This window comes from Podarcis muralis, chromosome 2 (assembly GCF_964188315.1).
Source record: "Podarcis muralis chromosome 2, rPodMur119.hap1.1, whole genome shotgun sequence".
In the NCBI taxonomy this organism is placed as follows: Eukaryota; Metazoa; Chordata; class Lepidosauria; order Squamata; family Lacertidae; genus Podarcis; species Podarcis muralis.
Genome location: NC_135656.1, coordinates 10,118,123 through 10,146,117, shown reverse-complemented (window position 1 = coordinate 10,146,117; position 27,995 = coordinate 10,118,123). Strand labels below are relative to the sequence as shown.

General features: G+C 43.5%; 1 protein-coding gene, 1 long non-coding RNA gene and 1 pseudogene across 2 annotated transcripts; 1 reads left to right on the top strand and 2 right to left on the bottom strand.

Moving 5' to 3' along the window:
• Positions 1-604: 604 nt before the first annotated feature.
• HOXC13 (homeobox C13) lies at positions 605-5,589 on the bottom strand. Its single transcript, XM_028721581.2, has 2 exons — positions 4,824-5,589; positions 605-2,045 (listed from the first exon to the last, which is right to left on the bottom strand). Exons 1-2 carry the CDS (start codon positions 5,485-5,487, stop codon positions 1,789-1,791), a joined length of 921 nt encoding a protein of 306 aa, XP_028577414.1. The 5' UTR covers positions 5,488-5,589; the 3' UTR covers positions 605-1,788.
• Positions 5,590-10,050: 4,461 nt separating this feature from the next.
• Positions 10,051-12,871, bottom strand: LOC114592707 (uncharacterized). Its single transcript, XR_003705514.2, has 2 exons — positions 12,769-12,871; positions 10,051-12,231 (listed from the first exon to the last, which is right to left on the bottom strand). It is a non-coding gene; the product is annotated as an uncharacterized LOC114592707 (long non-coding RNA).
• A 14,396-nt stretch (positions 12,872-27,267) lies between these two features.
• LOC114593061 (ubiquitin-like FUBI-ribosomal protein eS30 fusion protein pseudogene) lies at positions 27,268-27,711 on the top strand (annotated as a pseudogene).
• Positions 27,712-27,995: the final 284 nt, after the last annotated feature.

Below are 27,995 nucleotides of genomic sequence, written 5' to 3'. Positions count from 1 at the left end.
TATCTCATGTCCCAGCTATTCAGTCCGCTATTTGAAACAACCATGGAAAGTCTTCTAAGCGCATCTCACAACGTATTCAATACCTCCTATGAAAAAATGTTAAAATATCCACGTTAGTTTCTCTCCCCCACCCCCCTCATTTCCCTGCAAATGTTCTCATCGCATCACCTTTATCTCAATAGATTTCAGTCGGCTGTACATGGGAGAAACAGGTTGGGATCCGTATGTGATCTACTTATAAGTCACTCATCTAAACGTGTGGGGTTTTCTTAACTAAAAAAAAAAGCCAAAAAACCCAACAAACCTGGGTTGAAAAACCAACCCAGTTTGCACTGCAAGCCTTCTCGACGCATGCTTCCCTCCTGGAGTAGTCCTATTGACAACAATGGAATTACTCTTGAGGAAGCAATGTGAGAATCTGGGGTGTTTTTTTTTTCTTTCTGGAAAAAGCCGGATTGGATTGTGGACCAGTCTGCGTAAATCTGAACCTTTCTTTAAAAATTGAGGGGTGGCGGTGATATCAACTCCCCACTTCTCCTAGTATCAAAAAAAATAAGGTCAGCTAGCCATATGAGTTTTCCGAGGCAGAAAAAAAGGGGAGGGGGAAGAAAGAGAGAGATTTATTTTTAAGAAATGTATTCTGCATTCAGTACATATCATTCGGACACCACATTATATACATATACAAGACATTTTTTTTCTTTTAAAAAATGGATCGCTTTAACATGGAGAAAGAACACTGACTGCTCTTTAGTGACTGATAATAGGGTGAGGGGGGACAACAACAGAGCAACGTCGCGCACTTTCCATACTGTCGATGGAGAATAAACATTCCAGGCTTTTTGGCGGAAACAAACAAACAAACAACAACAACAACTCAACCTCAGTGAGAACATATTCCAGAAAATTAAAGGTAATAATAATAATAATTAGAGACACGATCCTCCAGCATTAAGACTTGGAAATCCCATTTATACCCAAACTTGATTCCCTGCCCCCGCTATGAAAATCAAGCCGATCTGGAAGTGGCTATATTCGGCTGGATCGTGCCCTAGGAATTACACAGCCACGGTGCCACTTCAAATTCAGAAGTGACTTCAAATTGTTGGCGTCTAATATCAGGAACACAGCAACAACAAAACATTCAGGGTAGCAGCCTTATTATTATTTTTCATTCATTTTTTTAAGGTCCACGTTTAAAAACAAACAAACAAAAGAAATCTAGGATTTCTTCGCTGGATCCGCTGTTAATACCTTCTTCACAGATATATATATATCTATTTCTATATATATATATATTTATCTATTTAATTTTAATTATTATTATTTTTACATCATCAGAGACAGAAACAGCCAAAGAAATGGAAAATCTTTGTTCAGCTGCAAGGGGAGAGGCTTGGACTATGATACAGAGCTACAAAATAACATTCAGGATTCCAACGTAGCAAATCTACATATTTGTAAGTGTGTGTTCTCCCCTCCCCTCTTTCTCCACCCCCCTCCTTGCTAAATGTGCACAATGAAAACCATATCAAAATGAATGTTTAAAAAGGGCGACCGGATTCACAGTTCGAGACGGCAATGCAGGGACAAAATAAACCGAAGATGGCGGTTTAATGCCCGCCCCCTCCGCCTTGGTGTTTTTAAATAATCAGATTATTCAAAGAGTTCGAATGCGTGTTCTTATTTATACAAATTTACCAGATAAATATTTGTATTTGTTTGTTTGTTTCTCTCCCCCTTTCTTTTTAAATTTTATCTTTTTCCCCCTCCGGAGAGATTTCTTTGTCAGGTAGCGTGAAGGTGAGGTGTCTTAGATTTGCTAACGACTTTTTTCTCTTTCACCCTGCGATTCTGAAACCAGATAGTGACCTGGCGCTCGGAAAGATTAGTGGTCGCCGAAATCCTTCTTCGCTTCTCTTTGGTAATGAACTTGCTGGCGGCGTATTCCTTTTCTAATTCTTTCAGCTGGATTTTCGTGTAGGGGACTCTTTTCTTTCGACCCCTACGGTAGCTGCTCACTTCGGGCTGGAGAGGTACCACATCTGTAAAGATGAGGAGAACAGGAAAGGGGGGGAAAGCAGGAGAGAGAGAACGTGGAAGGAGAGAGAGAGAGAGAGAGAGAGAGAGAGAGAGAGAGAGAGAGAGAGAGGGTGTATGTTACATTAAACAGCATCTGGTAAACTAACTGGACAATGTCTGTGCCAGACATTATGGAGAGAACAGAGAGTGAAATAAGGAAAAGGAGTTTGTATGCGTGTGGGGAAAAGGATATAAATTAGAGGAAGAGGGGGAAATGCGAAGAGGAAAGACCGAGGGAAAGAAAGAGCGGGAGGTGCTGGGACTCGGATGGGCTGGCTGGCTGGCGGGCTGAGCAAAGTATTAATATATTAGCATAGGGCGGGGGGGGGGGGGGAGGACTGCTACTATTCCAGGCGATATTTGTCCAGGACAGATATAAAGAAGGAGCACCAAGTCACGGACCAGGCATTTCGCAAGCACAGCACCCTTAACGTTAGCTCCCAAATTAGTAAAAATTGGAGACAGAATCTAACCTTTAGCTCTTCACTCCCCTTCTAAGCATCCGGTCAATTTTAACCTGTCGTTTTAAAAGACAGATCCTCTGATAGCCTAGGCGACCTCATTAATTATGCTAGCTTGTAGGATCCGGGTAGGGGACTTGGTGAGGGGAAGCAGCCGTGTGTGTGTGTGTGTGAGTGCGCGCGTCTGTGTTGTTCTAGAGACGCTCCGCACTGATTGATCTATGCAACACAAGGACCATCTGCAAGCTTGAGGGACCTTGAACTAGCCTTTCCACATCCTTTGTCGCTTATGGTAGAGGCATTAAATAAAATAAAAGGGCCCAGCGGCTTTTTTGACGGTACCCAAGCTGTGGAGAAATGTTACCTACCTACTCCTGGTCCAGAACCGGCTGGGGAATCAATGAATTCTCATCACCCTTAATGCATTCAGTCTTCTCCTTAATAGCCCCTTATGCTAAGGCTGTCTATGCCAATTCTTCATGATTAACTGTAATCACTTGCGCACCAAGTCTTTCCCTTCCCATGGCTTCTTGATCTAAAGATGCAGGCTTAAGACTCGATACGAAGTAAGTGGTTTGCGGAATAATAATATAAACACTGAAAAAAGAGGGGATCTCTATCGAAGCAAAGCGAAAATCTCTCCAGTTACCCCGGCCGGTCTGTTCCATAACAGATATAAAATAAAAAAACAGCCTGAACTGCTTTTGAAGACACACTTCTCCGTGCGATTGCTCTTCCTTTGTTTCTAAGAAGTGTCTGTATAAGCAACGTTTACTGGGAATCCTATCAAGGCCCAAGGATAGGAAAGCAAGGCAAAATTGTGGTTCACACTCCTGCGAGCGCGCTGTCTCTCTCACACCTCTCTATGTTTAGGAATTGGTGTATGGGGGCTTAATAATATTATCAGGGCTATACAAAAATGGGATCAGAATAAATAAGGAAATGGGGCGGGTTGAGGGGGGGGGGAGAGAAGAGAAGTTCATTTACAACGTCTTCCACCTTCCTCCCGAGCAGTAGTAACGCACGGAGCAGGTCCTTCCAATCTCAACTACATTTTAGCCAGGCGGGTGAAAGCAAACGAGATGGGGATAGTCATCTCATGCTAGGAATCCCATGGACCTCTCTCCCCCACTCGCCGAATCCTCCCTTCAGCTTCCGCAAAGAAGTCTCAATGCCTTCTTTAAAAAAAAAAAAAAAAGCGCGGGGTGGGGACTTTCCCTCTGCCATCGACCCTTCCAAGCTCTGACACCAATATGTGGCTGCAACACAGTTAAGATCTAGATAGGCCTTCTCTCCCACACTCGCTACACTCTGATTCCTCTTCCCATGGAAAGGGAAAACCCATCATGCAACGCTCTGCGCAGGCATTGTTGGCAAGCCCTGTCTTATCCGATGGGGTATCCCCTCTCCAGTATTCCTAAGATAAATGTGTGTGTGTGTGTTCTCCTCCTAACCCCACCCCCTTATTTATTTATTTCCCCGGTTACTTTATCTTAATCTCTTCGCTCCAATCCATCCATTCGAATTATTAAGAGGGGCTTGCTTATTGATTACAAGGTGGGGACCCCAAGAGCAAAGGAGACGTCCGTTGGTCTTTCATCTTTCTCCCTCTCCCTCTCCCTCTCCCTCTCGCTCCCTCCCTCCCTGTTCTAAGTGGTAAGGCAATAAGATAAGCCCGGAGCACTCCCAGCTTTCAGGGTTACTCGCAGGCTGTCACTCATTCCAGATTTCTAACCAGAGGCAAAAGCAGCGCCTTATTTCTCGTTCTCTCCCCACTCGTCTTACAAGGTTCATTTGTAAGATTCATGTCACTTGACAGCTACTTCTGTAATTGCAATATGATTTACTGTACCTTTCCGAAAAGCCCAGCCTTTCTTAGTAAAGAGAAAGAGAGGGGGAGAGAGGGAGAGAGATGCTACCTCTTCCTATGTTCTGAAATTTAATTTAAAATATTCAAAGCGCGGGGGGGGGGGGAATCAAAGAAAAAGATAGAGATCCAGGTAAGGGAGCCAACGCAGAGAGGGAAGGAGGGGCACGCACGCACATACACAGACAGACACAGGAGTGCAGCTGCCAAACTGGCTGCGAAAGCACCCTGGAGCTCCAAGGTATGTATGTATCTGGATATGAGAACCGGCTGCTTTGTTTCACCTTCTTCCCCATACGTGCCCATGCAAGCGTCCCAAAGCCTATTTTACCTGGGCGGTTAAAGATTATAGCATATGCACGCGATCATGCCGGAGCAAAAAAGCGCAGAAGTCGATCTCAAGAGCACCCTACCTGGGAAAGGTGATTTCCAGAGATGGGTAGACTGTGATTGCTCCTTCGAGCAATAGACCTGCCCGTCCCAACCATTAGAAAGAGCCCAGTGTTGGTATCCTTCCATGGGAAGCAGCGCGTCGTGTCTTGGTTCTGGGTGGCCACTGATACCTGGAACCACTGATACGTCCAAATAACCAGGAACCGCCTGGTAGGAGCTGGCAAAGCTCGGGTAAAAAGCAAACTCTTTGGCCCTTGAGGATAGTTCTTCGCTGGGGAGGGAGCCGCTGGGCTCGGGGTATTTTTCAGCTGGGTGGTACGAACAAGGCTTCTGTTGTAAGTTCACGTTGTGGGAATGGGACAATCGGCATCCGTAGTAGCTGCCTCCAAAAGGATAGCCATAGCCCAAGGTGGCGTTGGAGGAGGCTGGTGGCGCGGGGCACTGCCTGGCGGCATCTGGAGCAGGTATATCCGTGTAGACAGAACCCTGGTGAGTCCCAATGGTGCTGGAATGACGACCCAATACCGGGTGACTGATTAAATCCCTGCAGTGGGTAGCTGGGCAGTTCCCACTTAGCCCTTCCATTGCTGGGATTTTATTCTGGTTATTTTCATTCGGGTTCTCCTCATACACGTACATGAAGGTATCCGCCCAGCGTGGATGCAAGATCAGTGAAGTCGTCATATCATGGTCTGCCCGAGCTTTTTAAAACTCGACTTCCCAAAGAGAGACACCTAATTTCCCCAACATATTGTTTACGCAGGAGCATGCGCAGAGGCAGCGGGATGGGTTCGGTTCATTAAGAAATCCGCCGGGCCACGTGACCTGTAAATAGCTCTCGCTGCAGTTAGCTCGGCCATGTGACCCTCCGGCAGCCCTATCACCTTGTTCCTCTTGGCTTGGGGAAGAGAGCGGCGAGCTCCCATTGGCTATCTCTCCGCGACAGAAACAGAAATCCTTAAAGGCAAAGGGAGACACCCATTGATTGTAAAGAGCGTGGGGAAATAAATAAGGGGAATGTGGGTGTTTAAAATTTGGCCGACACAAAGAGATTGGGATATGCCATGCTAGAATCTTTGTGCCTTCAGATATCCTCAGGATTAAATATCAAAGTAATGATAGGAAAAATATTCTTCAGAAAATCAATTATATATATATTTAAAATGCCCTCTCGCTGTATAGCTTGGACCAGGAGCCTGGTGTCTTAGATATCAATGAACCGCAGAGGGGAAGGGTAGCTGGGAGACTGTAAGGTGAGGAAAACCTAGAAATTGTAATATCAAGGGATATGATATAGAGCAAGGTGGCAGGTAGCAGCCAGTTTATCTGATAAAGAAAAAATAGTGACTATCTGAAGAGGCGCACCAAAAATGAGAGAAGCTCAAATTCTAGAAGACCAAATGACGGACTAGAGCAAGTGAGCTGGAGCTGTGGGGGCTGGGGGCGCTTCTTTTTTTTATTCTTAAAATCCGCTTGCTGTCTGCCTGGCTTTCTTCTCCGTCCTCCCCCCTCCCTGCATCTTCTCTTTCTGGGAATCAAGTATTGGATCTTACGGGAAGTAAGGAATCTGGACATTTATCGCCCAGGAAATTGATTTTCTCTCAGTCTGTTTCAGTCTCAAGAGTGAATGGGGAGATTAATATCTGTTTGCTAAATAAATAAATAAATAAAAAATCAGCGGATACATTTGCTCAATAGAATTGTGTGTATGTTTTTCTTCCAAAGTACAGTATCTTATTTTTCACAGAAGAAGGTATGTGAAATTTTAACCCCTTGTTTGCTTAACAAAAGATCAACGCATACCTGCTCATTATAATCGCTTTAGCTTTTATTCTAATTATTAAAAATACAATTTCCCACAGAAGGGACATAGATTATGACATCTTTAACTCCTCCTTTGTTTCTTGGAGGGGTATTTCTCTATTTCTTTTTTTGTTGATGATCAGTATTCTGCTGCTTTTGGGGCATAAAAGAGGAAGAAAGAAAACCGCCAGCCACCTCGCAAGAATATAATAGATGCCTCCAAAACGTTTCGACGTTTTATGGGGTCTGTTCCTTGTATGAGTCCAACCCAATAATGCTTAATCTTTCGTGCTCAACCAACTGGGGATGTTTTAAAGGGACTAGTTGTGATTATGATATTATGTTATTAATTTTTAATACTTGAGTAGTAAATATCGCAGCAACAATGCCTACTATTGAAAGTGTGTGTGAGATATATATATATAATGTTCTCAGTGTTGATTTGTGTGTGTGAAAGAAAATAAATGCAACTCACATCATACAACGTAAACAGGATCGGAGATGGATGGGTTATAATTAAACAGATGAAATAGAAGAATAGCGGACTACTCTGCCAGAGATTGATGGCTGCGACACACACACACACACACACACACACACACACACAACTTTCTCGGAGACTCATGTCCCCAACCTTCAGAATCCTCTCACTGGCCGTTCCTGATTAGATTCTGATAGATGCGTTTGAAATAATGTGAAATTTAACTGGAGAACATCAGGAGCAGCGGCTCCTTCCACCTCCCTCCCTACCCCCACATTACACAATATAAGTTTGACAAATCAGTGCATCCAGACATGAGGATGATAATGTACTAATGAAGCAAAAGCAAAGAATTAATAGTTCAGACTTCCGTCCTGCACACAGCTTACAGGCCAGTGCTGTGCGTGCTTTCGCGGAAAAAGAAAAGTCTTACCGAGTTCAATACTTTCAAGCAATATGTACTTTCAAAGAAGGGTCGGTAAGCTTCAGTTCAAGTGAAGTCAATGAAATCCCATTGCAGCCCAAGCCGCAGGAGTGGTCAAGATAAGCCAAAAATCTTATGGAACTCTCACCCAACTCTACCTACCCTAATTTGTTCTTTTCAGTTGAGAACGTCAATACAAACAACTCTATGTGATTATAAAGGCAGGTGAAAGTCCGCTTGCTCTAAGTTTTGTTGGAAAGACATAAGAGTACCAAATGCATGTAGTATAATGTATGCGTTAAATAAATATTAATCCACCAGTTAGAATAATCATCATCATTTGCCCATTGTTTGGGAACATGCCTATCACGTTTGGAGTATGAATTTCCCCCAAATAAATACATTAATTATTATTTTTAAATCCTCAAATGGCAATGTCTCTCTTTGCAGCAGCATTTGCTGCCTCCAAGCTCCTTAGATCTCCCCGTCATCAAACTGCCATGGTCCAAGTGGAAACTAAGACAATTCCGCCAAAACCCCCAACAAAGAACCCTGTCTAGAAAATGGCTTTCAGAAATGAAGTCTTTAGCAAACGTTTGGTTTTCTCCTGGAAACGTTCTGCCTTCTCAAATGGACTCCATGCTTTTGAAGCAACCGTTGCCCGAAGTCCTTCGGCCACAGCAACCAAATCAGTCCGAAGTCCAAGGTCAAGGCAAAAGAGACAAACTGGCTTGCAATTAGTGTCTAGACAGAAAAGAATGAACTTCACATATAGTGCCTATGTGGCTGGGAAGTCCTCAAATCCAAAGGAACGGCCATTGCTAGAAACGGGGAGTTGGGAGAGAAGGGGATCATTTTAAATAGTTGGGGGCAAAACAAGGTTAGGGAACCCTGGATGAAATCACATTTTAAAGCAGCGACAAGCAAGACGCTTCAAGTTTCTGGAGTTGGTTGCAAGAGTTGGTGTCCAGAGTGGTTCACATCCCAGTGACCGGTTCTTCAGAAGATATACCTCATTAAAATATAGTGATATATATATATATATGGGGTATATGGGCAATTGACAATATCAGCGCAGAAAGGGTGGGGGTACATGCATGGAAAGCTGGATTTCTAATGTGGGTGATGGCGGTGGGGTGAGAGAGTGGCTCCGGTAACAAAGGACCCAGTTCTGTGCTTGCAGCAGCGAGGAAGACTCTTCCTTACAGGAGGAGAGTGAGCGTTCTGAGGTTGCCTTACGGCAGAGGAGACACAATCTGGAAATGGACAGATTGATGGTAACCATAATAAGGGACACTATTGGGTTGTGCTTGGTTTTGAATTCGTGCAGAACAAATACCTCATTTCTAGGATGCTTGCTTGCTTATTTATTTATTTATTTATTTATTTATTTAGGTGTGCTTCCTGAGGAAGGAGGAGAATAGTAGTAGTAAATAAGCAAAAGATGTCCGGTATTTATTTATTGAATGAATGAATGAATGCAAGGCCATTTACAATTCCTATTTCAATGACATATAGGTTTAATTAAAATTGGGGTTTTTACAATTCCGTTTATTGTGGCACATTTGCGACAGGGAAAAGGGGAGAAACCGCAAAGACGAAAACTCGAGGAAATTTGCACATTTCATGCTCCGGGAAATTAACACTGGCTTTAAAACTTCGGTGGAAATTGCAAAATAAATAAGGCAGAGGAATGAATCCATCCAGCCTTTTGTAAGTGTGTGTGTGTGTGTGTGTGTGTGTGTGTGTGTGTGTTTTAAAGGAAGTGGGGGGTGGGGGTGGGTTTGCATTTCTTAAACAGCAGGTTTATCCCACGGCCTGGCGTCCCCTTCATTTATCTGCCTTGTCTTGAGCTGCTTTTCATTTCATAAATTGCTTAGCGGTATCTCATTTAAACGGGCTGATCTTGCTAAGATACGGAGCTGTGGATTGATAGCAGGAGTCAATTCTAGTGGGTTAATTAACTTAAAAATGCATAAGGAGGCTTCTATCTCCGGGGGAAGAACACCGAGCAGATCTGTTTACTACATTTGCCGTGATGCAGTATATTAAAAGGGCCCCAATGCAAAGAAAGAAAGAAAGAAAGAAAGAAAGAAAGAAAGAAAGAAAGAAAGAAAGAAAGAAAGAAATTTTCCTGGACTATATTAGAATCAGGTATCTGTTGTTATTGCCGATAAGGGGTACATCTCCCAACCGCCTCCCCCGTGCATGTTGTAGACATATTGACATCCTGTTTCATAATCAGAACAGTCTATGAGAACAATGCGATACAAATATAAGTGAGAACACTGAAGAATTTTCGGTATGGAAGTCGACATATACTGTGAAGTAAGTCTCACTCGGATCAATAAAGCTTACTCCCAGGTAACGATGTATAAATTGCAGTCCCACATGCTAAATAAGACCCATAGAATTAAGTGGGACTTGTTTGCTGGTCTATATGCCTGGGATCCGACTCTTTATGTGTGAAAAAAACCTGTTCAGCCGAAAACAAGTTTCATAAGAACAATAACATAAATTTCAGATTGGAAACCAGGAGGAGGAAGCAAATGCCAAATTCTTTATTAGTTTGATTGCAAAGTATATGATCTGATTTAGAAATGAGGGGTGTGTTTTTAAAATAATTAAATCAAAGCCCATCAATTGTTTGGGAACAATTGTCAATATTACACTGATTGTTCCTTTGGAACTTAGGTATTATCTAGTGTAGGAGACAGAAAGTCTATGAGAGCGGTAAGTTTATTTCCCCCAGTACATTATTGTTAGAGAACTTTTGTCACCTGGACGGATTTTTTTCATGCTGTATGATATTTCTGTCAAAAGTCCAGAAACCAACCTGACCCGATTAAGACATGAATCCAATACCTTCCATTTGTAAAGTGCTAGAACCCGGTGATGCAAATTCATATATCTTCTCACCCCTACAAAAATTAGAAATAAACACGTTTCCACTAAAATATATACTGTTTATAAACAGAGTTATAGCACAGTTCTATACACTCTGATCAGAAGTAAGTCCTACTGAAGTCGGCAAGGTTTGCTCCTTTTGCAAGTATAGGATTGCAGCATTTACAGTGCAATTCTAAGCATGACTACTCAGAAGTAAGCCCCACTAAGTTCAGTGGTACCTACTCCCAGGTAAATGGGCATAAGATTGCACCCCTAATGTATGAACTGTGTGTAAAAACTTTTTTTTAAAAGTGTAGATCTTAATTCACTACTGTGGGGACATGTAAGTATATTTTCATGCGAATTTGGGCATACAAACAGTGCGGGGTGGGATAGCACCCCGGAATATCTACACAGGGATAGTTAAAGGGGTTCACACAGCCAACAAAGTCAATAGGAAGCTGTGGAAGTTAACATTTCATAAGCACACTAGAAGACCGGCAATCCAAAAGTAGCTCTTTGGGTGCCCAGATATATTTATAACATCCTCAACATACCCATCTGGTGTAATGATTTATTTGTAGTATGTGTTGTTATTTTAAAGGAAACATTTTAAAACACACACAAACCATAGGTATCCTTTCCATCTTCCTGCCACTGGTGGCTTTTGTGGCATCTCTTTATTCTTCCTCGCATTTCAGCCCATTGGTGGTTCCACCACTGAATTTTCTTTGTCCATAAATAGTCTGTAATTTTGGCTTTTCGGACCAGTTGCTCCCCACACCGCTGCAGAATCCCCATGACAGATTCCCACAGTAATCTTTATATTAGCATTTCTAGCCCTTCCATCAACAAGGAAATCTGTTGGGTCTGCCCGTCACTCGCCACGAAAGCCCCTATAATAAATACAGGGTTGGAAGGGAATTCTCTCATTCCATCAACATGCTGGGCAAGGAACATAGATTTTGAGCCATCAAGGGAAAGCTGAATGCCCCGTACGGGGATATTTTAGCATTAACTGCATATAATTCCCCCCTGGAATGCAAATTTAGCCAAGAAATTGTAACTCTCCGTCTCACGTTATACAAGTACTGTACGTTCTTTCTTCTACACCCCACCCTCCCCCCTTTTCTTGCTTTGTGTGTGTATAAATATGTGTTTTCTTTGGTTTTTCAAAGACTCGTCTTCTGTTTTGTTCAAACATGTTCAGTACAAAGCTAAAGCTTTGCAAACTTCTCCGCTCCATTTTGGAGAAAATTAATGGTCATGGTTCCTTCACGGCAGAACTGAATGAATATAATTGTCCCAGGGTTTTTGGATTCTCTCCAAGGTGTAGCAGAAGACTCTGAAAGTTTGTAAATCCCCCCTCGCAACGGACTGACTGCACACAGGGTTGTGTGTGGAAAATGGCAGGTCAGTGTGTGTGTTCATAGGCAAAGCTATGGGAGACAATAGGCGAAGCATCCACCATCCTATTTCCCCCACTTATTTTTCCCTTATTGACCATCATGAATTCCAACAATTCACTTCTGAGCACATTTCTAAGATGTCCTCGGAGTACATCGGCTTCAAAGAGAACGTTGACATCATAGGTTCTCCAGAAAATCCAGGCGCCGTTCCTCTGCTCCTTCCTCCACGGGTTGGGGCCCAAAAAATCGTCACCGAGTGGAATTGCCTCGAGAAATGGGTTGGGATAGTCCATGTTTTTAGCCATTCCTCGGCGTGAATTTCTGCCCTCCTAGTAACATGTCACGTCCTGGAGGCCTGCAGAAGTCTAGAATTTCACAGGGGCCCAGCCTCCTGGCTCACTTGTTCATTGTTTTGCCTGGCGCTGCAACGAGAAGAGCTCTAATTATTATTACAATAAAACACGTGTTCGTGGGTGCTGAAACCAGTGCATTTATTTATCTGACGATGGTGGTGATGGTGATTATGATGATACTAATAGGACCCCTCCCTTGTCTTCCTTTGCTCCTTGTCATCCTTTCTCTATCCCACCCCCTTAGAATTTTCGCAATAGAGGCGGTTCAATCTCCCTTACCCGTCTCTTTTCCCACCCCATCCCTCAAGAAATGGCGCATATCTTTTCTTTTTAAAAAATGCATAAAACACCCTCTATTTTTCCTCGCCTTCTTTTCTGTAGGGTAGCTTATTCCTTCCTTCCTTCCTTCCTTCCTTCCTTCCTTCCTTCCTTCCTTCCTTCCTTCCTTCCTTCCTTCCTTCCTTCCTTCCTTTATTTCCTCTATCTCTTTAGGGAGGCCCTCAAACTTTTCCCCTTTCCATTCTCATTCCACTCCTTTCCTCCAGGATGAAAGTACTGAAGATGATCTTGCTTCTGAATGCTAGGGATAAACAAACAAATAAATACCTCTTTAGTCGTAGGCTCTGACACATCATAACCTAATGTGACGTTCCTTCCAGCTGGCAGCGCTATGTAGTTCTTTGCAGCGACTGAATGGAGGCAGTCACAGCATGGAATACAGGAGGTCAACTATCCCCTTCATTAGAGCGTGCCCCCCCCTTCCTCCTAAAGGAGTATTCGCATCTTTCACCCCCACACCAATACACCCCCTCTACTCACACACGCATACTCTGTCTCCTTCTCTCCCTATAAGCATCGGTCTTAAGGACAAAAGGCTATGGGAAAATGGGGGACTTGTTCCAGAAAGAGTCTGTGTGTGTGTGTGTGTGTGTGTGTGTGTGTGTGTGTTCGCGCGCCCTTTATATATTCTTAGTTCCGATGACTTCTCCGTGATGATTTTACACTCTTTTTAATAGAGCACTTTACCCGTTAGGAAATGATTCAGAGGCAGACAAATAAAAATATCTCCTCCAGCTTAGTGCCCTGTCTGGTCGGAAGTCCAAGTTCATTTCCAAGTTAAAAGAGGCGGCAGCCTTTCATTCTAAAGTCACAATGAGAAGGAGGGCCCCCCGTTTGGCCTTGTTGTTTGTGTCAACAAACGGGACACCTCCGAAGGTATTTATCGCTTTGCATCGTTTGGTCGACAATGTTCTTCAGAGGCAGCTGAAGGAAGCAAAGGAGATTTTATGTCTCTTCCTCTCTCTGGGAGTTCTCACACTTCGTTTTTTAATTTAAAATAATAATGATATGATTTCCTAAATGAGAGTATTCGGAAGTCTAACAATAGAATTATCCATATCCACACCCTGAGTCACCCTGATGCCAGAATAGTTGTTGACTATGGAAAACTTCTAAGGAAAAGAATATTGCGATGCAACCAGCAGGCCTCTGTGGGAAAAATCAGTGTCTTTGATTACATAAAGTTGTATTCAACAGCACTGAGGCAGGAAGGGTGTCCCATCAGGTATGTAACAATTCTTACTTTGTTTTCTTCCTTCCTCTGCCTTCCTCTTTTTAATTGCATTTATAATCTCTTTCTCCGGCTAATCTATGGGGAAACCATGGAAGCCTCGGGCTGTGATGTTGAGCGCACCTATTTAGCACCTACCTAAACAGGAGAAGGTTGACTTGGCAATAAAGTTGGTTAGCTCCAAATAAAGAACTGGAATGCTAAACTGCAACCCTATACACCCTTATTTGGGATTAAGCCCCGCTGAATTTAGCGAGACTTACTTCTGAGCAGCCATACATAAGATTACACTTATGCAATGGGTTTTTATATTTTATCGTTGTTGTTTTTGAGATGAGCACCAAATTTCGGCAGAAAAAATTATTTCCACATAATGCCGAAATCTGGTGTTGGCAATGTAACTGCTGGAAGAGTTACTGGACGTCGTTTTGACGTCCAATGAAATCTACAAGTGAATGTTGCAACTTTTTTTAAAGCCCTCAGTGATCTCCCAAATATCTTCTGGGGAATGCCTGGACACCTGAGGTTTGCATATGCTAGACGCAAAAAGTAGAACTTTTCTAGTCTCTAAAGTAAACAGGAAATGGTTTCTTGAAACTTCCCGATGCAATCCACCCCCGATTTTTCAGATGCCCTCAGATTACTCAAGTTGGCAATAAATTCCTGTAAACAACAACAACCGGACGTCCATTCGCTATATGGCCACTTGGAGCCTCCATCTCTGGAAAACCATTGCCATGATTTTTCCTGCCGCTCCAGTAGCCTTTTCGTTGTCTTCGCGAAAGTCTAATCCTGATGATAGACTTTCGACTGGATAGCAACAATGCCCTGTACATAAGGGGCTATCTTAAATATTAAAGATAATAAACGCTCCTCACTTGTTGTATGATACCTTCGTGGACCCAGCCGGCACAACACATACACACGTGTTTTTTCTTTATATGCCTACTGTGCGTTCATCATATGTGTTTAGGGGTATATTGCTGAATAGAAGACTTTCCCCCTCAAGAACGATCATTTCTAATGGCTATATAAATTCTCCTTTTCAAAGTTAGTGTCAAAAGTCTGCCAAAGTCTGCCAGAGTCTTCCCTTGTGAGCTCTGTCTAGAGTTGTTTAGTGGGATTTGCTGCAACAGGGCATTAAAACAAATTTATATTTTACTCCCCCAACGCCTGTGCCTTTGTGCTCATGTTAAGTCATCCTCCTTGCATAACTCCATTTCATCATTGAGAACGGAAAGGGACCCTTAAACTAGAGAATTGTCAGTTCCTTCCACCCACACGTGCATGGCTGAGGGACCCGCCATCTTTCCTCCTTGGATACGAAGATAACCATGCATTTCAATTGTAAGCAATGAAAAAAGAATCTATGTTAACCGTAAGGAACAGAGAATCATCGACCTTTGATAATACGACAGCAGCAGTGTTGGCTTCTTGTTCCTAAAAAATGGAAGGGCAAAACCTCTCGTTTACTGCAGTACAGCAGAATCACAGTCTTTGAGAATTACTTGACATATTGTAATCGAAATGATATTCTGTATGTGTGTGTGCGGGAGCGAGCACATGCTTACTAAGAAGGAAGACCCACTGATGTTGAACTTGCTTAGGATCGCTCTGCATGTTTGTCCTGGGACGTACACTGGGCTGGTGGATTGAGTAGACTTTCCATAATCAGCAAGAATTCATGGAGGCGCGGGAAACTATAGGGCAGATAATATTAATTGTCTGATTAATTCACCGACCCTGAAAAGGGTGGCACACTCTGATAGCCAACACATAAACTCGAACAATGTGTGCCGAGTATACAGTTTACCCACCAGGCTGCCAAGGGGTGTCACCTCTCCACGCTGCTCTGCAGCATTTATGGTCAGCTGCTGAGCTGTGCAACAGGAATGCGCCTTGTAACGTATACCACCAGAGGTATGAATTATTTACAGTCCGCATTTCCAGCAGCAATCTCACACATGTGAGATATGAAGGCTTTGAAATGGTCTCAGTACCTGGCTCGAAAGACTCCTTGCCCTAGTGCTTATCAAATGCCACTAGGGCACCATAACCCACCAAGAAAACAGCCCAAATATTCAGATTCCTCTAGGAAAGGTAGTTGCTCCATTCATACTGTATGTACAGGATGGGGATTTTGACAGCTTTCTGACAAATATGCCGAAGGGCTACTGCCTTGTCTTCACATGATATTGAGAAGGCTCAAAAGTCGAGGGGGAACAAACAAATAACCAGGCAGAAGGATTCTTATTCTCTTCTCTTTCGTCCACACGCTCCTGTGTGTGCTTAGGCAGACAATGATTATAGCTACATAATATGCTCCCAAGTTCCTATGTTGTTGTTGTCGTTGTTGTTGTTGCTGCTGTTGTTTAGTTGTTCAGTCGTGTCCGACTCTTCCTGACCCCATGGACCAGAGCACGCCAGGCACTCCTGTCTTCCACTGCCTCCCGCAGTTTGGTCAAACTCATGCTGGTAGCTTCAAGAACACTGTCCAACCATCTCGTTCTCTGTCGTCCCCTTCTCCTTGTGCCCTCCATCTTTCCCAACATCAGGGTCTTTTCCAGGGAGTCTTCTCTTATGAGATGGCCAAAGTATTGGAGCCTCAGCTTCAGGATCTGTCCTTCTAGTGAGCACTCAGGGCTGATTTCCTTAAGAATGGATAGGTTTGATCTTCTTGCAGTCCATGGGACTCTCAAGAGTCTCCTCCAGCACCATAATTCAAAAGCATCAATTCTTCGGCGATCAGCCTTCTTTACGGTCCAGTTCTCACTTCCATACATCACTACTGGGAAAACCATAGCTTTACCTATACAAAATAGTTACATATAATTCAAGCATACCGGTTTTATTTATTAAGTTAAACTGTTGGTTGTTGTCCATCAGTGACTAAGTTCTGGAATTCTACCGTAGATGTACGATTTTTAAAAAGTAAAAGTTCTGTTTAATCTTTGAAAGTTCACCATAACTCATTCCTCTCTTCGGCCATCTTTATATATACCTTATTTTGTCTTCTTATGCAGCTTCAGCATCTCTCTGTCTGTCCATCCATCCATCCTTCCATCCATTATTCCATCCAATCAGCCTCTCTGTTTGTCCTTTCCTTCCCACCTCCATTTTCTCACTTGGTTTCCAACAAACCTTTTTGAAAAACTGAGAAACTTACATCAATACTAAGTTTATTATCACAAGATTATAAAGTGCTTTACAGTGTTTTCCAAGCATTTCTGTGCAGCGTAGTGGTCAATTGGGAGGTCACTAGCACCGTCGAAACAAGTTTTTAAAAGCAAACAATAAACTAGTTAGACAGATAAATAGATAGACAGATAGAAAACACTGCCAAAGAACTGACACACTCACGAGAGAGCGAGTTTCCCCTTTACACCACTCTCTTAAGCACCCTGAATTCAACCCAGAAGAAAAATTAAGCACTTTTAAAATCCTTTAGAAATTAATGAGATTATGTGTATACTTGTAAATCCTATTTAAGTATGTTGAACTTCCTCTGAGTTGAGTTTATTTGGAGACAAGTCCCACTGAAATCGCTAGGATTAAATCCAAGTTAGAGTCGTGGGTGTAGAGCCCGAACAGGTTTATTATGGCGTGAGCTGCGAAGTTGGCAACAGTCTATTTCATTTACTTAGGAAAAGGTCATTCCGTAATGGGTGAGTTACACTTCAACCCAGCCTACACTTGGAAACAATAATTTATTGAAGCTTCCTACTCACTAAGATTCGGACTGAAAATACAAGGCTGCGATTTTCTGCACCCTGATTTATGTGGAAGCCCCACTAAACTCAGTGTTGATTTCAGAGCAAACACAGAACTGGACTTTTTATCTCCCACTGATTCGAATGGCACTTAACAACGCTTAATTTTGTCTCCATACCATATGATGATAATGATGATGATGTTGTTGTTGTTGTTTGTTGTTGCTATATTATTATTATTACTGTTGTTGTTGTTGTTGTTTTGTTATTGGTACTATTACACTAGTATCGAAGAATGAGTACAATCCAGCCTAAGTTAAGCGTTTTCGGTCAAATGGTTATGAATCAGTCAACCACCTCCTTACTTCTCTTCTGCTGAAATCTAAATTTCGCTAAATTGGGACTCAACTTTGGTACTCATCGCATCCTGCTCCAATTCCACTGTGACGTGATAATGTTTAATAGCCGACGCAGCTCGGAGCCAAAGAAATAGGAAGGCCACCAGCAACCGTTCCTTTGATTACACGGAATATTTCATGTGATGCCACACTAGAACGTGTACACACCCCTGCGAATCTATTTTAATTGTTGATTTCCCCGTTAAGCATCTGAACAACAACGGCGAGGAGCTCCTTGTATTCTTTTAGTTTGTTCATTAATTAATGTGGCAAGTTTAAGGTCCTGACATCCATTTTGTTTTGCCTCTGCGCAGTTGATGCCAATAGATTTACTTTGTGTTTATACCCAAAAGGCAAAGTCTATCCGATCTAGTGTTTAATTGGGTTGTGTTTCGTAGTAAACAAATAAATTAAAATGTACTTAACCTTACCCATCTGTACTCTGTGCTTTCCCACCTCATCCCCCGCCCCCTTTCACTTAGGTTGTTAGTCTACTTTACTCACTAAATTGTTCCCATCGGAGTAGCGAGCAAAGATATTAGAGAGTGTCATTAAACGAATCTCCTTTTATAGAAAACATGCATTCAGTCTATGGAACTCTATTAAGGTAATAATAATACTAATAATACTAATAAAAGACGCCCAATGAAATAGTGGGCCTTCAGGAACAATCATCCTAAGAAGAACAATATATGCAACTCTATAATGCGTTAATATACTTCAAATATGGTAACTAATTAGAATTCAAAGACTTATGAATAGGCTCGCAACTATTAACAAGTTTCCAGCCTGATTGCCTCTCCCTTAGAAGCACAAAAATAGTCAGACACCGCAGGATGCCTCTTGGGAAATATTCCATATACACATTTTTGTTATGTTGACCCACAAGAAAAAGTTCACATTTAGGGCAATTCCTTTGTTAAGCCAACTAAAATGTCACAAAATACTGTGCACGTTTCCGAGTTCTCCAGAGCTCTTCGTTAAGGCTAGATGGTAAACAAAGGAAGGAAAGGGGAGGGATTGGCAAACGCTGCCTGGATGGGGTTCACATTTAGTCACAGTACTAAGATGAAATGTGGGAGGAAGGAGCAGACACCCCCTGTGTAGAATTTAGAACCTACGTAGTCATGGATCTCAGTTCTAGCCACGTATACTGTAAGGTAGGTCCCATAGACCACAACCCCACGCAAGTCTACTCAGAAGTAAGCCCCACTGAATTCCATGGGACTTACCGCCATAGACGTGTGTGCACTGTATAGAATTGCAATCTTAATTTCGAGTGTGTTTACCCGGCGCATATAGATCTGTCTGTGGGGTTCACTCCATTTATCCTCCCTGAAAGCCAGTGTTGGCTGGGATCAATTTTTGATAAGGTGTTTTTCAGCAGGAAGTCAACGTGGCTGCTTCCGAAGAAACAGCACCATTCACTGAAATTGGGGGTTGTGAAGGAACGTTCGTCAGTGGTCGGAGCCTTCTGACAAACCACTGATTTAATTAAAATAGTTTAAACTTAGAGTGGGATATAAAAGAACGTGTGGTTCAAAGTTTCCAAAGTTTTCAAGAGAGGACCACGATGATCCCATTTCAGGTTTTATCTATTTTCAGGATTTTTGTTAGAGCTGAATCAAGATAAAACAAGAGAGAGAGATATTCATTCTTCCCCACCCCCCTGCCGCCCAGATTGTTAGATGGATAAATTTCCCATTGTTTCGTAAGACCCAGACATAGATCTTGTCGCGTTCTGAAAGGAATAACGAGATATTGGTGTTTGTTTGTGCTTCCATACATAGATAAATCAATTTTTATTATTTTATGTAAAGAGTGGAAATGTATGCACAAATATGATCTCTTACAGGCTTGTCTTGCAGTTCTGCTGCAGAGCGAACACCTAGATTCGCAGCTTAAAGTCACTCCTTACGCAACTTGAATTTATTGATATTTCTCCCCCCCTAATGTTCTGCACGTGGTACAAAATAAGCGTTTGTTATAAGCCGCTTTGTGCACAGCTTACTGCAGAAAGCGGCATATAAATAGAATAAATCAAGTCAATCAAACTTGCTTAAATGGAAATACTGGAATTAGAAATGTTCCAGTCGAGTCAATATGTATCCTAAACAAAGGCATTCATTTCTTCAGTTGACCTGTGGAGACAGAGGGCTGTGTCTCCTGCAACAAAACCGCATCTGGAACACAGCTCCTTAGAGTAGACCTTTTTAGCACACCGGAGAGCTTCTAATGGGGGAAACCAGAGGCGGGAAGGCATTGACAAACTTGCTCTCTTTAAATTGAACTTTTGCACTTGCTTTCAAGAACATTATCGGGGTGGGTTACAAGCCCCCTTGGAGACTCGCTTTCCATGCTAAATAATTAATTAACGCGCAGCTGCATCGCGGCCGGGGCGCTCCCGGCTCTTCATACGGCCTGCAAAACTTGCTCCCAAGAAATCATTATACAACTGGGCTGCTGTTGCTTCTCTTTGGCTGCCGTCCTAGGGTCGTGTGCGAGTCATCCGACTCTTCTTTTCCTCCCTCTCACTGCAAGACTTTCACGTCTCAGACAGCCGAAATTTAACAAGCATCGCTTGGGAAGAAATGGAAAGCCGATTACATCTTCCACCCCCAATTAAAAAAAAAAAGAAAGCAAGAAAATAAAAGATGTGGGAAACGTTTAATAGGATGTATAAAGAAATTAATTGCAATTCTATGAGCACTTACTTCCGAGTAAGCTCCAATGAACTCAGCGGGAAGGACATGCACGTGAATGTATAATATGGTCGCCATGGGCAGCAAAATGAACACGCGTGTTGTTTTGCTTGCACAAACGCGATTTTTAAAGAGAGGATGCATGTGTGTTACAGCATTTTATCCGACTGGCGATTTTTTCTTCTTCTTAAATCTGGACCCAGCCAACATGTACACTCGCAGGCCTCAACGAAGAGACATCCAAGGCTTTTTTTGGAACCATCCCAAACGAAACAGTAACTTAAGCTAGAATGCTGGCGATCTGTTCCCTGGACTCAGTGCTGGACTTCTACCCTTTCTCTCTAAAAGATACCGTGGAAATTTGGGATTCCACTCACTTCTCACTGTATGAGGGAAGATCCACAGGCCATTCATCCCCGGAGCATATTCGCTTCATAAGATTTAAAGACATATCCAAGAACGTGTGTTTAGGACTGAAAGCATCGCTCAGCCGAAAGTGAAATATTTCCGCCAATACCAACCACGTCAAATCTACACCTTGAAAAATGTCTACTCCTCCTCCTCCTTCTATTTTATCCTGCTTTAACAACAACAAAGAGACCTGCTGGCACCTGAAGGTCTAAGGAACTCATTGTGGAGTAAACTTTCTTCGTGGGCCCGAGCCTACTTTATCCGAATCGTCCTCTACTCTAGCGATGCTTTTGTCGGGAGATATTCGCTGGTGCGTTTAACGCAGCTATTCATTTAGGAGACAAGAAGGCTAAAAGATAAAGCTAAATTAAGCGTCAATTGAGTCATTAAACCTCAATCTCCAAATGTAATCAAGATGCTATCATGATTCTAGCCTAACTGATGCTCAGAAGCATTTTAAACACATCCCAGGGAAAGTTAAGCATTTTTTTTTAAAAGTCTTATTGATTTCAAAGGGAAGACTCGAACCGGCGTTTATCTCTTTTTCCCACGGGAATAAATGGGGTGTAGAAAAGCTTAACTTCGGGGGAACCGTGCGCTTTGTTTGAATAGAATGGCTACCTCGGTTCTCCTGAATTATATATATATATATTCAAGTAGCCGAGATCTTTTCCAGCAAGATACATGTCCCACTTACATATGAGTTTACTTTAAAAAATATGCATGGCATTTACTTAGAGGTACTTTCCATGGAAAGCAAGGATGCTTACATCCAAGGAACTGTTCTTCTCCCATCCCCCCCCCCAAAAAAACGTGTTTAGGATTAGGGTGCAAAAATTCAGTACGTTCTTCTGGAGTTCCTGGAAAGTGAGGCGCGGAAGAGGCGGGAGAGTTTGCGGTCAGATTCAAGCAACTCAGTTCTTGTTCCCTCAGATGTATAAAACTGGAATGAACAATACCTTCCATATCCAGAGTAGGACACGTAGGCAGTCCTGGGAGGACAGTCAACTATGATCTATGGGCATCAAAGATCAACCCGAGCGCCATCCAGCCCGAAGTTAAGGCATTGTCACGTCCATTGATTTCAGTGGGGGAGAAGGTGCGCACGCCTGTTTTATAAAGCACATACTCAACCCTCCGCTTAAAATCAGTGACACTCAAAAAGTGCCTAACATTGGCTGAATCGTGCTCCTTTTTGTTAAAAAGTAGTATGTTCTAAAATTAAAATTTGTCAAACAAGGTTAAATAAAAATGACACCAACAGCTCAGCTGGTCTAGAACTGTAGCCATCTTTATTTTCCATCGTTTTGTAGCCAACATTTCTGGAAGAGTGGAAAAAAGAATTCCATTAAGTAAACAAGGGAGCTGTTAATTCCGAATGTATAGGGGAGAGTGCCTGGAGTAATACTTCTCACCATTCTTTCTGATGGAAATGTCGCATCCTTGCCATCGAATTCCATTTGAAACTGAAGGATGTAAACATTTGGGACCGTATGTGCGTGGCGCTGGAAATATATATATTTCCTAGAGAGGGTTGGGTGGGAGAAAGGGATTTTGTGTTTTGTTTTGTTTTTCAGCATTTTAACAATTTTATTGTGTCATGAGCTTTTGTGAACTTACTGTTCACTGTATATGATGTGGGAAGCCTTATCCAGAGTTGCGATAATATATATGTGCACACATATGGTTGAAAAGGGGATTGTAAGCAAGTACAGGGTGGGTGATAATTAGGTAAATAATTAACATACCTAAAACTCAGGATACAGTTGAGGAAATGGACTCTGGTCCACGTATGCTGATGCCATAGTATATATATTTAAGGTGCCACAAGACTATCTGTTATTTTCCCTGCAAGAGACTAGCACTGCTGGAAAAATCTTCCAACAGTAGTTGTAAACTGCCCTGAGCTTTGGAGAGGCAACATGGTTATGATTTAAATTAACAAATAGTGTTGAGGGGAGCAACATTTTGATTGTGTCTATTTTTGGCTTAAAAGGTAAAGGGACCCCTGACCACTAGGTCCAGTCGCGGACGACTCTGGGGTTGCGGCGCTCAAGCCCTTTCCGCCCCCTTGCAGCGGAGAGGGTGTTGCGGGCAGGATCCTCCCACATTCGCGGGGGCTTCCCTTGCCCCCGCGATATTTGGGGGGGAATCCCCGGGCGTGACTGCACCCAGCCCGCCAATGGGCGGGCGGGGGAGGCGTGGCCCGGACTATTTAGGGCCAGGCACGCCCGGGGACCGCCCTCTTTTCCCCCTCGCCCAGCTGAAGAGCGGTTTTCCCACCCCACCCACCCTTAGATTAGGTAGGCTTGGCGTTGCTATGGACTTCGGTTGGTCGCCGCAAGGGGCCTGGTAGGAATTTTTCCAAGTTGGCGCAATTTCCGGCCTTTTGGTTTTTTCGCCTACCTCGTAGCAATCGTCACAACTTTCTCGGTATTGGCGGTTAGGCATTGGCATGGGGCAATGTTAGACAAATGGAGGGGGGGAAGGAAGCGCCATCACCTTCCCCCAATGTGAAGGGGTAGTCTGGTAGAGGGCTCCGGGGGGCGTGGCCTTGTCCGAAGCCTTGTGAGGTAGGGCCCCTGGCACGCCCCCGAGCGGTGACGCCCGTTGGGATCCTAGTTGGCGTACTTCAACAGGACTCCCGCGGTTGTGTTCAACCCTTCCCGGTCACCATGCCGGGTAGTCGATAGGAGCCAATGCCTAAGGCCAATACCTTCAATTTCCGTAATCAATAAAGTTGTGGCCTTTTATGCCCATTAACCTTATATCATTGTGTCCGTGTCTTTATTTCATTGGGGGAGGTAACTTGCCACGCAATCTCGCTTTATTGGCCGAGGGAGCTGGTGTACAGCTTCCGGGTCATGTGGCCAGCATGACGAAGCCGCTTCTGGTGAACCAGAGCAGCGCACGGAAACGCCATTTACCTTCCCACTGGAGTGGTACCTATTTATCTCCTTGCACTTTGACATGCTTTCGAACTGCTAGGTGGGCAGGAGCTGGGACCGAGCAACGGGAGCTCACCCCGTCACGGGGATTCGAACCGCCGACCTTCTGATTGGCAAGTCCTAGGCTCTGTGGTTTAACCCACAGCACCACCCGCGTCCCTTATTTTTGGCTTACTCAGCAAAAATTAAAACAGAGGAAAACTTCAGCCAGACCATGAAGTTCTCCTTGGAATCAAGCAGTAGTTCCACCAGGAATAGGAAAATGCCTTTGACCAAGTTTAACCACTGACCTACCTAGCTTATAATTGTCTACACTTCCTGGCAGTGACTCTCCAAGGTTTCAGGCAGGGAAGCTTTCCCATTTCTATCTGGAGATGCAGGGTATTGAACCCTGGGCCTCCTGTGTGCAAAGCAGATGCTCTAACACTGAGCTCTGAACCAGGGACTGTCCAATATACTTTGCTGTCTGAGGCAGATGAGATGACACCTCTCTCATTCCATGTACAAAAGGTGGCCGGACTGGAAGCTGAATCTTATAATGGAACAGCACCCTCCACTAAAATTTATCAAAATTTATCAATTTTCTCAAAAATTTTCTTCTCCTGGAAAAAAGGCCTCCATGATTTTCCTGCCTGGAACCTCCCCCACACATTTGCACACATACACAGAATAGGAGCCTCAATGGTGACCTTCTGGAGGCTTCACTCAGGGCAAAAAAACCAGGTAGCCTACAAGCTATGGCACTACCTCAGGGCACTTGAAAATTTCTTTAGGTTTTCAAGGTGGGTAGGGTTTTTGAACATAGGTGCATGCCTTTTTCATTTCAGTAAATATTTTCCCTGCACTCTTCAGCCTCCTTGGCCATGCTTCCTGATGTGAAAAAGCCCCATGGGATGACTTTCCTCATGATGTCTTCCTCTGGGTCTTTATTGAAGCATCTTTAAAGTTTTTTGTATGGAAGAACCCTCAGGTATGTGAAGCCACACCAACCCCTGTGGTCTGAAATAATACAGAGTAAACATAGGAATACTATCTTCTTGAGAACTGGGCCGTCATAAGCAACATTTTGCTAGTAAAATGCAATCAGAAAGGGTGAGAGGAGGAAAACAGCCCACAATGTTGTGTTTGTTCATAAGACACAACACGGAATAGGTAGATTCTGTTCTGTACACAAGTATATGCATTGTAGGCTAGCGACAGCAGTGACTAGGACAAAAGTGGAAACAGGCTCTGAGACACTGCCTTTCTTTGGCATAAGATGCACACATTAATGTATTCATATTCCAGTTCATCCTGTCCATTGCTGAACGCAAGCAGTGTAAGACTGTATCAGATACTTCTCGGTTATCATTCCCATCTTCCAAGGAGCTTAAGTAGGTGGACATAGCTTCTGTCCTCACGGCAACCCTGTGAGTATGTTAGGAAGAGAGGAAGTGACTAGGCCAACAAGATTCATGGATTTTCAGTCAGGGTTTCTCCAGCCCTAGTTCATCAGTGAAAACACAGCACCACAGTGATTGGCAATGACATGTGTACAATCAATCAATCAATCAATCAATCAATCAATCAATCATATACTTGTTTCCTTAATTTCCACAAGTAGATTATTTTTTAAAAAAATCTGACATCTTCTATGGTCTTTAATGTTGCCATGAAAGATGGAGAGAGTGGAGAGAGCAGGGAAGAAATGCAGGAAGAGGGAGGGAGGGAGGAAGGGAGGGAGGGAGGGAGAAGAAGGAGGAGGAGGAAATTCAGTGAACAGAGGTTAGGAGGCAGGCAGGCAGATAGATGGACCAATGAAGGAAGAGAGGAGGAGTAGGAGGAGGGAAGGTGGACAGGAGCAGAACATACCCCAATGGTTGTGGAGGAAGTCACTGGCAGAGCATGAAAGTGGGAAAAAACTAACTTTTTGAGTTTCTGGTCCATGGTCTCTCCTGGCTTTGGAGGTGCTGATACATCTTGCCAAAGCCACAAGGTGCAGCGGTGGACATTGATACATCTTCTTGCCAAGGGTGCGAGGGAGGAGGGGGTGCAGATACAGTTCCTTGCCCAGGGCACAAGGGAGCCTAGGTATGCCTCTGGCTGTGAGTGCACTGACAGGATTACTCCTCCAGAGTGCCAATCCTGCACTGACCTTCCTGCTGCCCTGCCCCTTTCCCTCCAGGTAAGTGGCAATAAGACAGCATCATGGCTCCACACAATCTATTCATCCTCCTTGCTGACAAATAAGAGGCATTATTACAGTTCAAAGAGCAACTGTGGAGCAGGGACAGAGAGGAGTCCGGCCTGGGGAGAATATGTGCCATGGAGAGAGTCCTGGGAGCCAGATAGAAAGGCTGGAGGTTCATGATTTGCTCCTGGGCCTGAGAATCCCCATCACAACATATTGGTAGACTGGGACTAAGCCACATCGGTCTCTGGAAGACAGAAACTTATTTCCTCAGCTTCTCATTCAGTAGCATTTGGCAATCGCCTCCCACACTGTTTTGGTACAGGCGTTCATGGCTCACAACAAGATCTGTTGTGGCCTACATATCCTACTATTGGTCAGCTATGTATATCAACTGCAGGCTCAAGAGAAGCACATTTGTTCAACATTTATACATCCTCCAAGAGGTAATTCCAAAGGAAATGAAAGAGGGAATGTCCAAAACATGTTTATAAAACAAAATGCCTTTACAAATTCTTCCTTTGTGATATTTTTTTATATGAGGCTGAACCAAGAGCACTAGATTTGGACATAGACATAGGTTGCTACAATATTAAGATAATCCTAAATGAGAGCTGAAGATTCAGTAGGTGGTTGGTTTCACCTTGTTTAGGGTTGTGAATTATTTTGTAAAAATATATGTAGATTAGAATAACTTTTAGTCTCTGTAAAATAAATTACCTCCTTGTTTCATTTTGTATTATGTCCCTCGGATCCTCTGGGATTACCTGGGAAATGCCTGGGAATGGGGCAAAGGAGGTACAATATCAGTGGTTATAGACAGAAGGAGATACTGGGAAGGGGTAAGGCAGGCCATTTGAAGAGAAAGGGGAGCTCAGCATTTAAGATCTGTTTCACCTTCTGGTCCTCTCTTTAACAGCAGTATTCTAAGCAGTAATGCTTAGAAGTAATGCCAACCTACTTTCATGTTTTAAGGAAGTTTTAAGGCTGCTGCTTAGTGCCTGGTCAGTTCATAACAAACATCGCTCACCTGATCATTTTATTTCTTATCAATAATATGGGAAGTGCCATTTGGATTTTTCTTCCTCAGAAACTGCTGCATCCTCTCTTTCCTTTCCCTTGTCTGCGTGCGCGGAGCGGCGGTGACTCTTTGTCTCTCTCGGCTTCATCTTGGATTGGCGACTGAGTGTGGAACTATGCAACTCTGAATTCATGCTCAGAATCTGCACAACCTTGAGGTGTCCGGGCAAGAAACAGTAGCTCACCTTAAGGCCCACATCGAGTCCTTGGAGGGCATTGTGCCTGAGGATCAGGTGATCCTCCTTGGCGGAACCCTCCTGGAAGATGATGCGGGCATTGGGCAGTGTGGCATCAGTGACCTCACAATGCTGGAGGTTGCTGCACGCATGCTGGGTGGTAAGGTCCATGGCTCCCTGGCTTGTGCTGGCAAAGTGAGAGGCCAGACCCCAAAGGTTGCTAAGCAAAAGAAGGAGGAGGAGGAGGAGACTGGCTGTGCCAAGAGGTGCATGCAATACAACCGCTTCTTTCTCAACATTGTGCCAGGCTTTGGCAAGAAGAAGGGCCCCAATGCCAACTCCTAAGCAGCACCCAGTTACCTAATAAATCTAATCTTAGCTTGGGGGAAAAGAAAAAAGAAAAAGAAAAAAGAAACTGCTGCATCCAGGCTTGAAGGAGATAGTTTCACATAGTTCAACTCCATTTCCTTCTTACAAGATAATGCCACACTTGGCTTACGTTGTAACAAAATCTGTTTATTCAGCTAAGGATACAGCTTCTGTGCTGGTGGCTTTCACCTCAGGGCCTTTTGCATGGTTCCCTTGCCCTGGTTGCTACTCCAAGAGTCTGAGTCCTCACAGGATGTCTGGGAACTGCCATCGGCTCAGAGGCGAGAAATAGAAGGGCA

Excerpts from the sequence above, each read along its gene's own strand:
- HOXC13 (XM_028721581.2), bottom strand. The coding sequence starts at position 5,487 with ATGACGACTTCACTGATCTTGCATCCACGCTGGGCGGATACCTTCATG. Across the intron at positions 2,046-4,823 it reads CTGGAAATCACCTTTCCCAG|ATGTGGTACCTCTCCAGCCC; the intron begins GTAGGGTGCTCT and ends TCATCTTTACAG.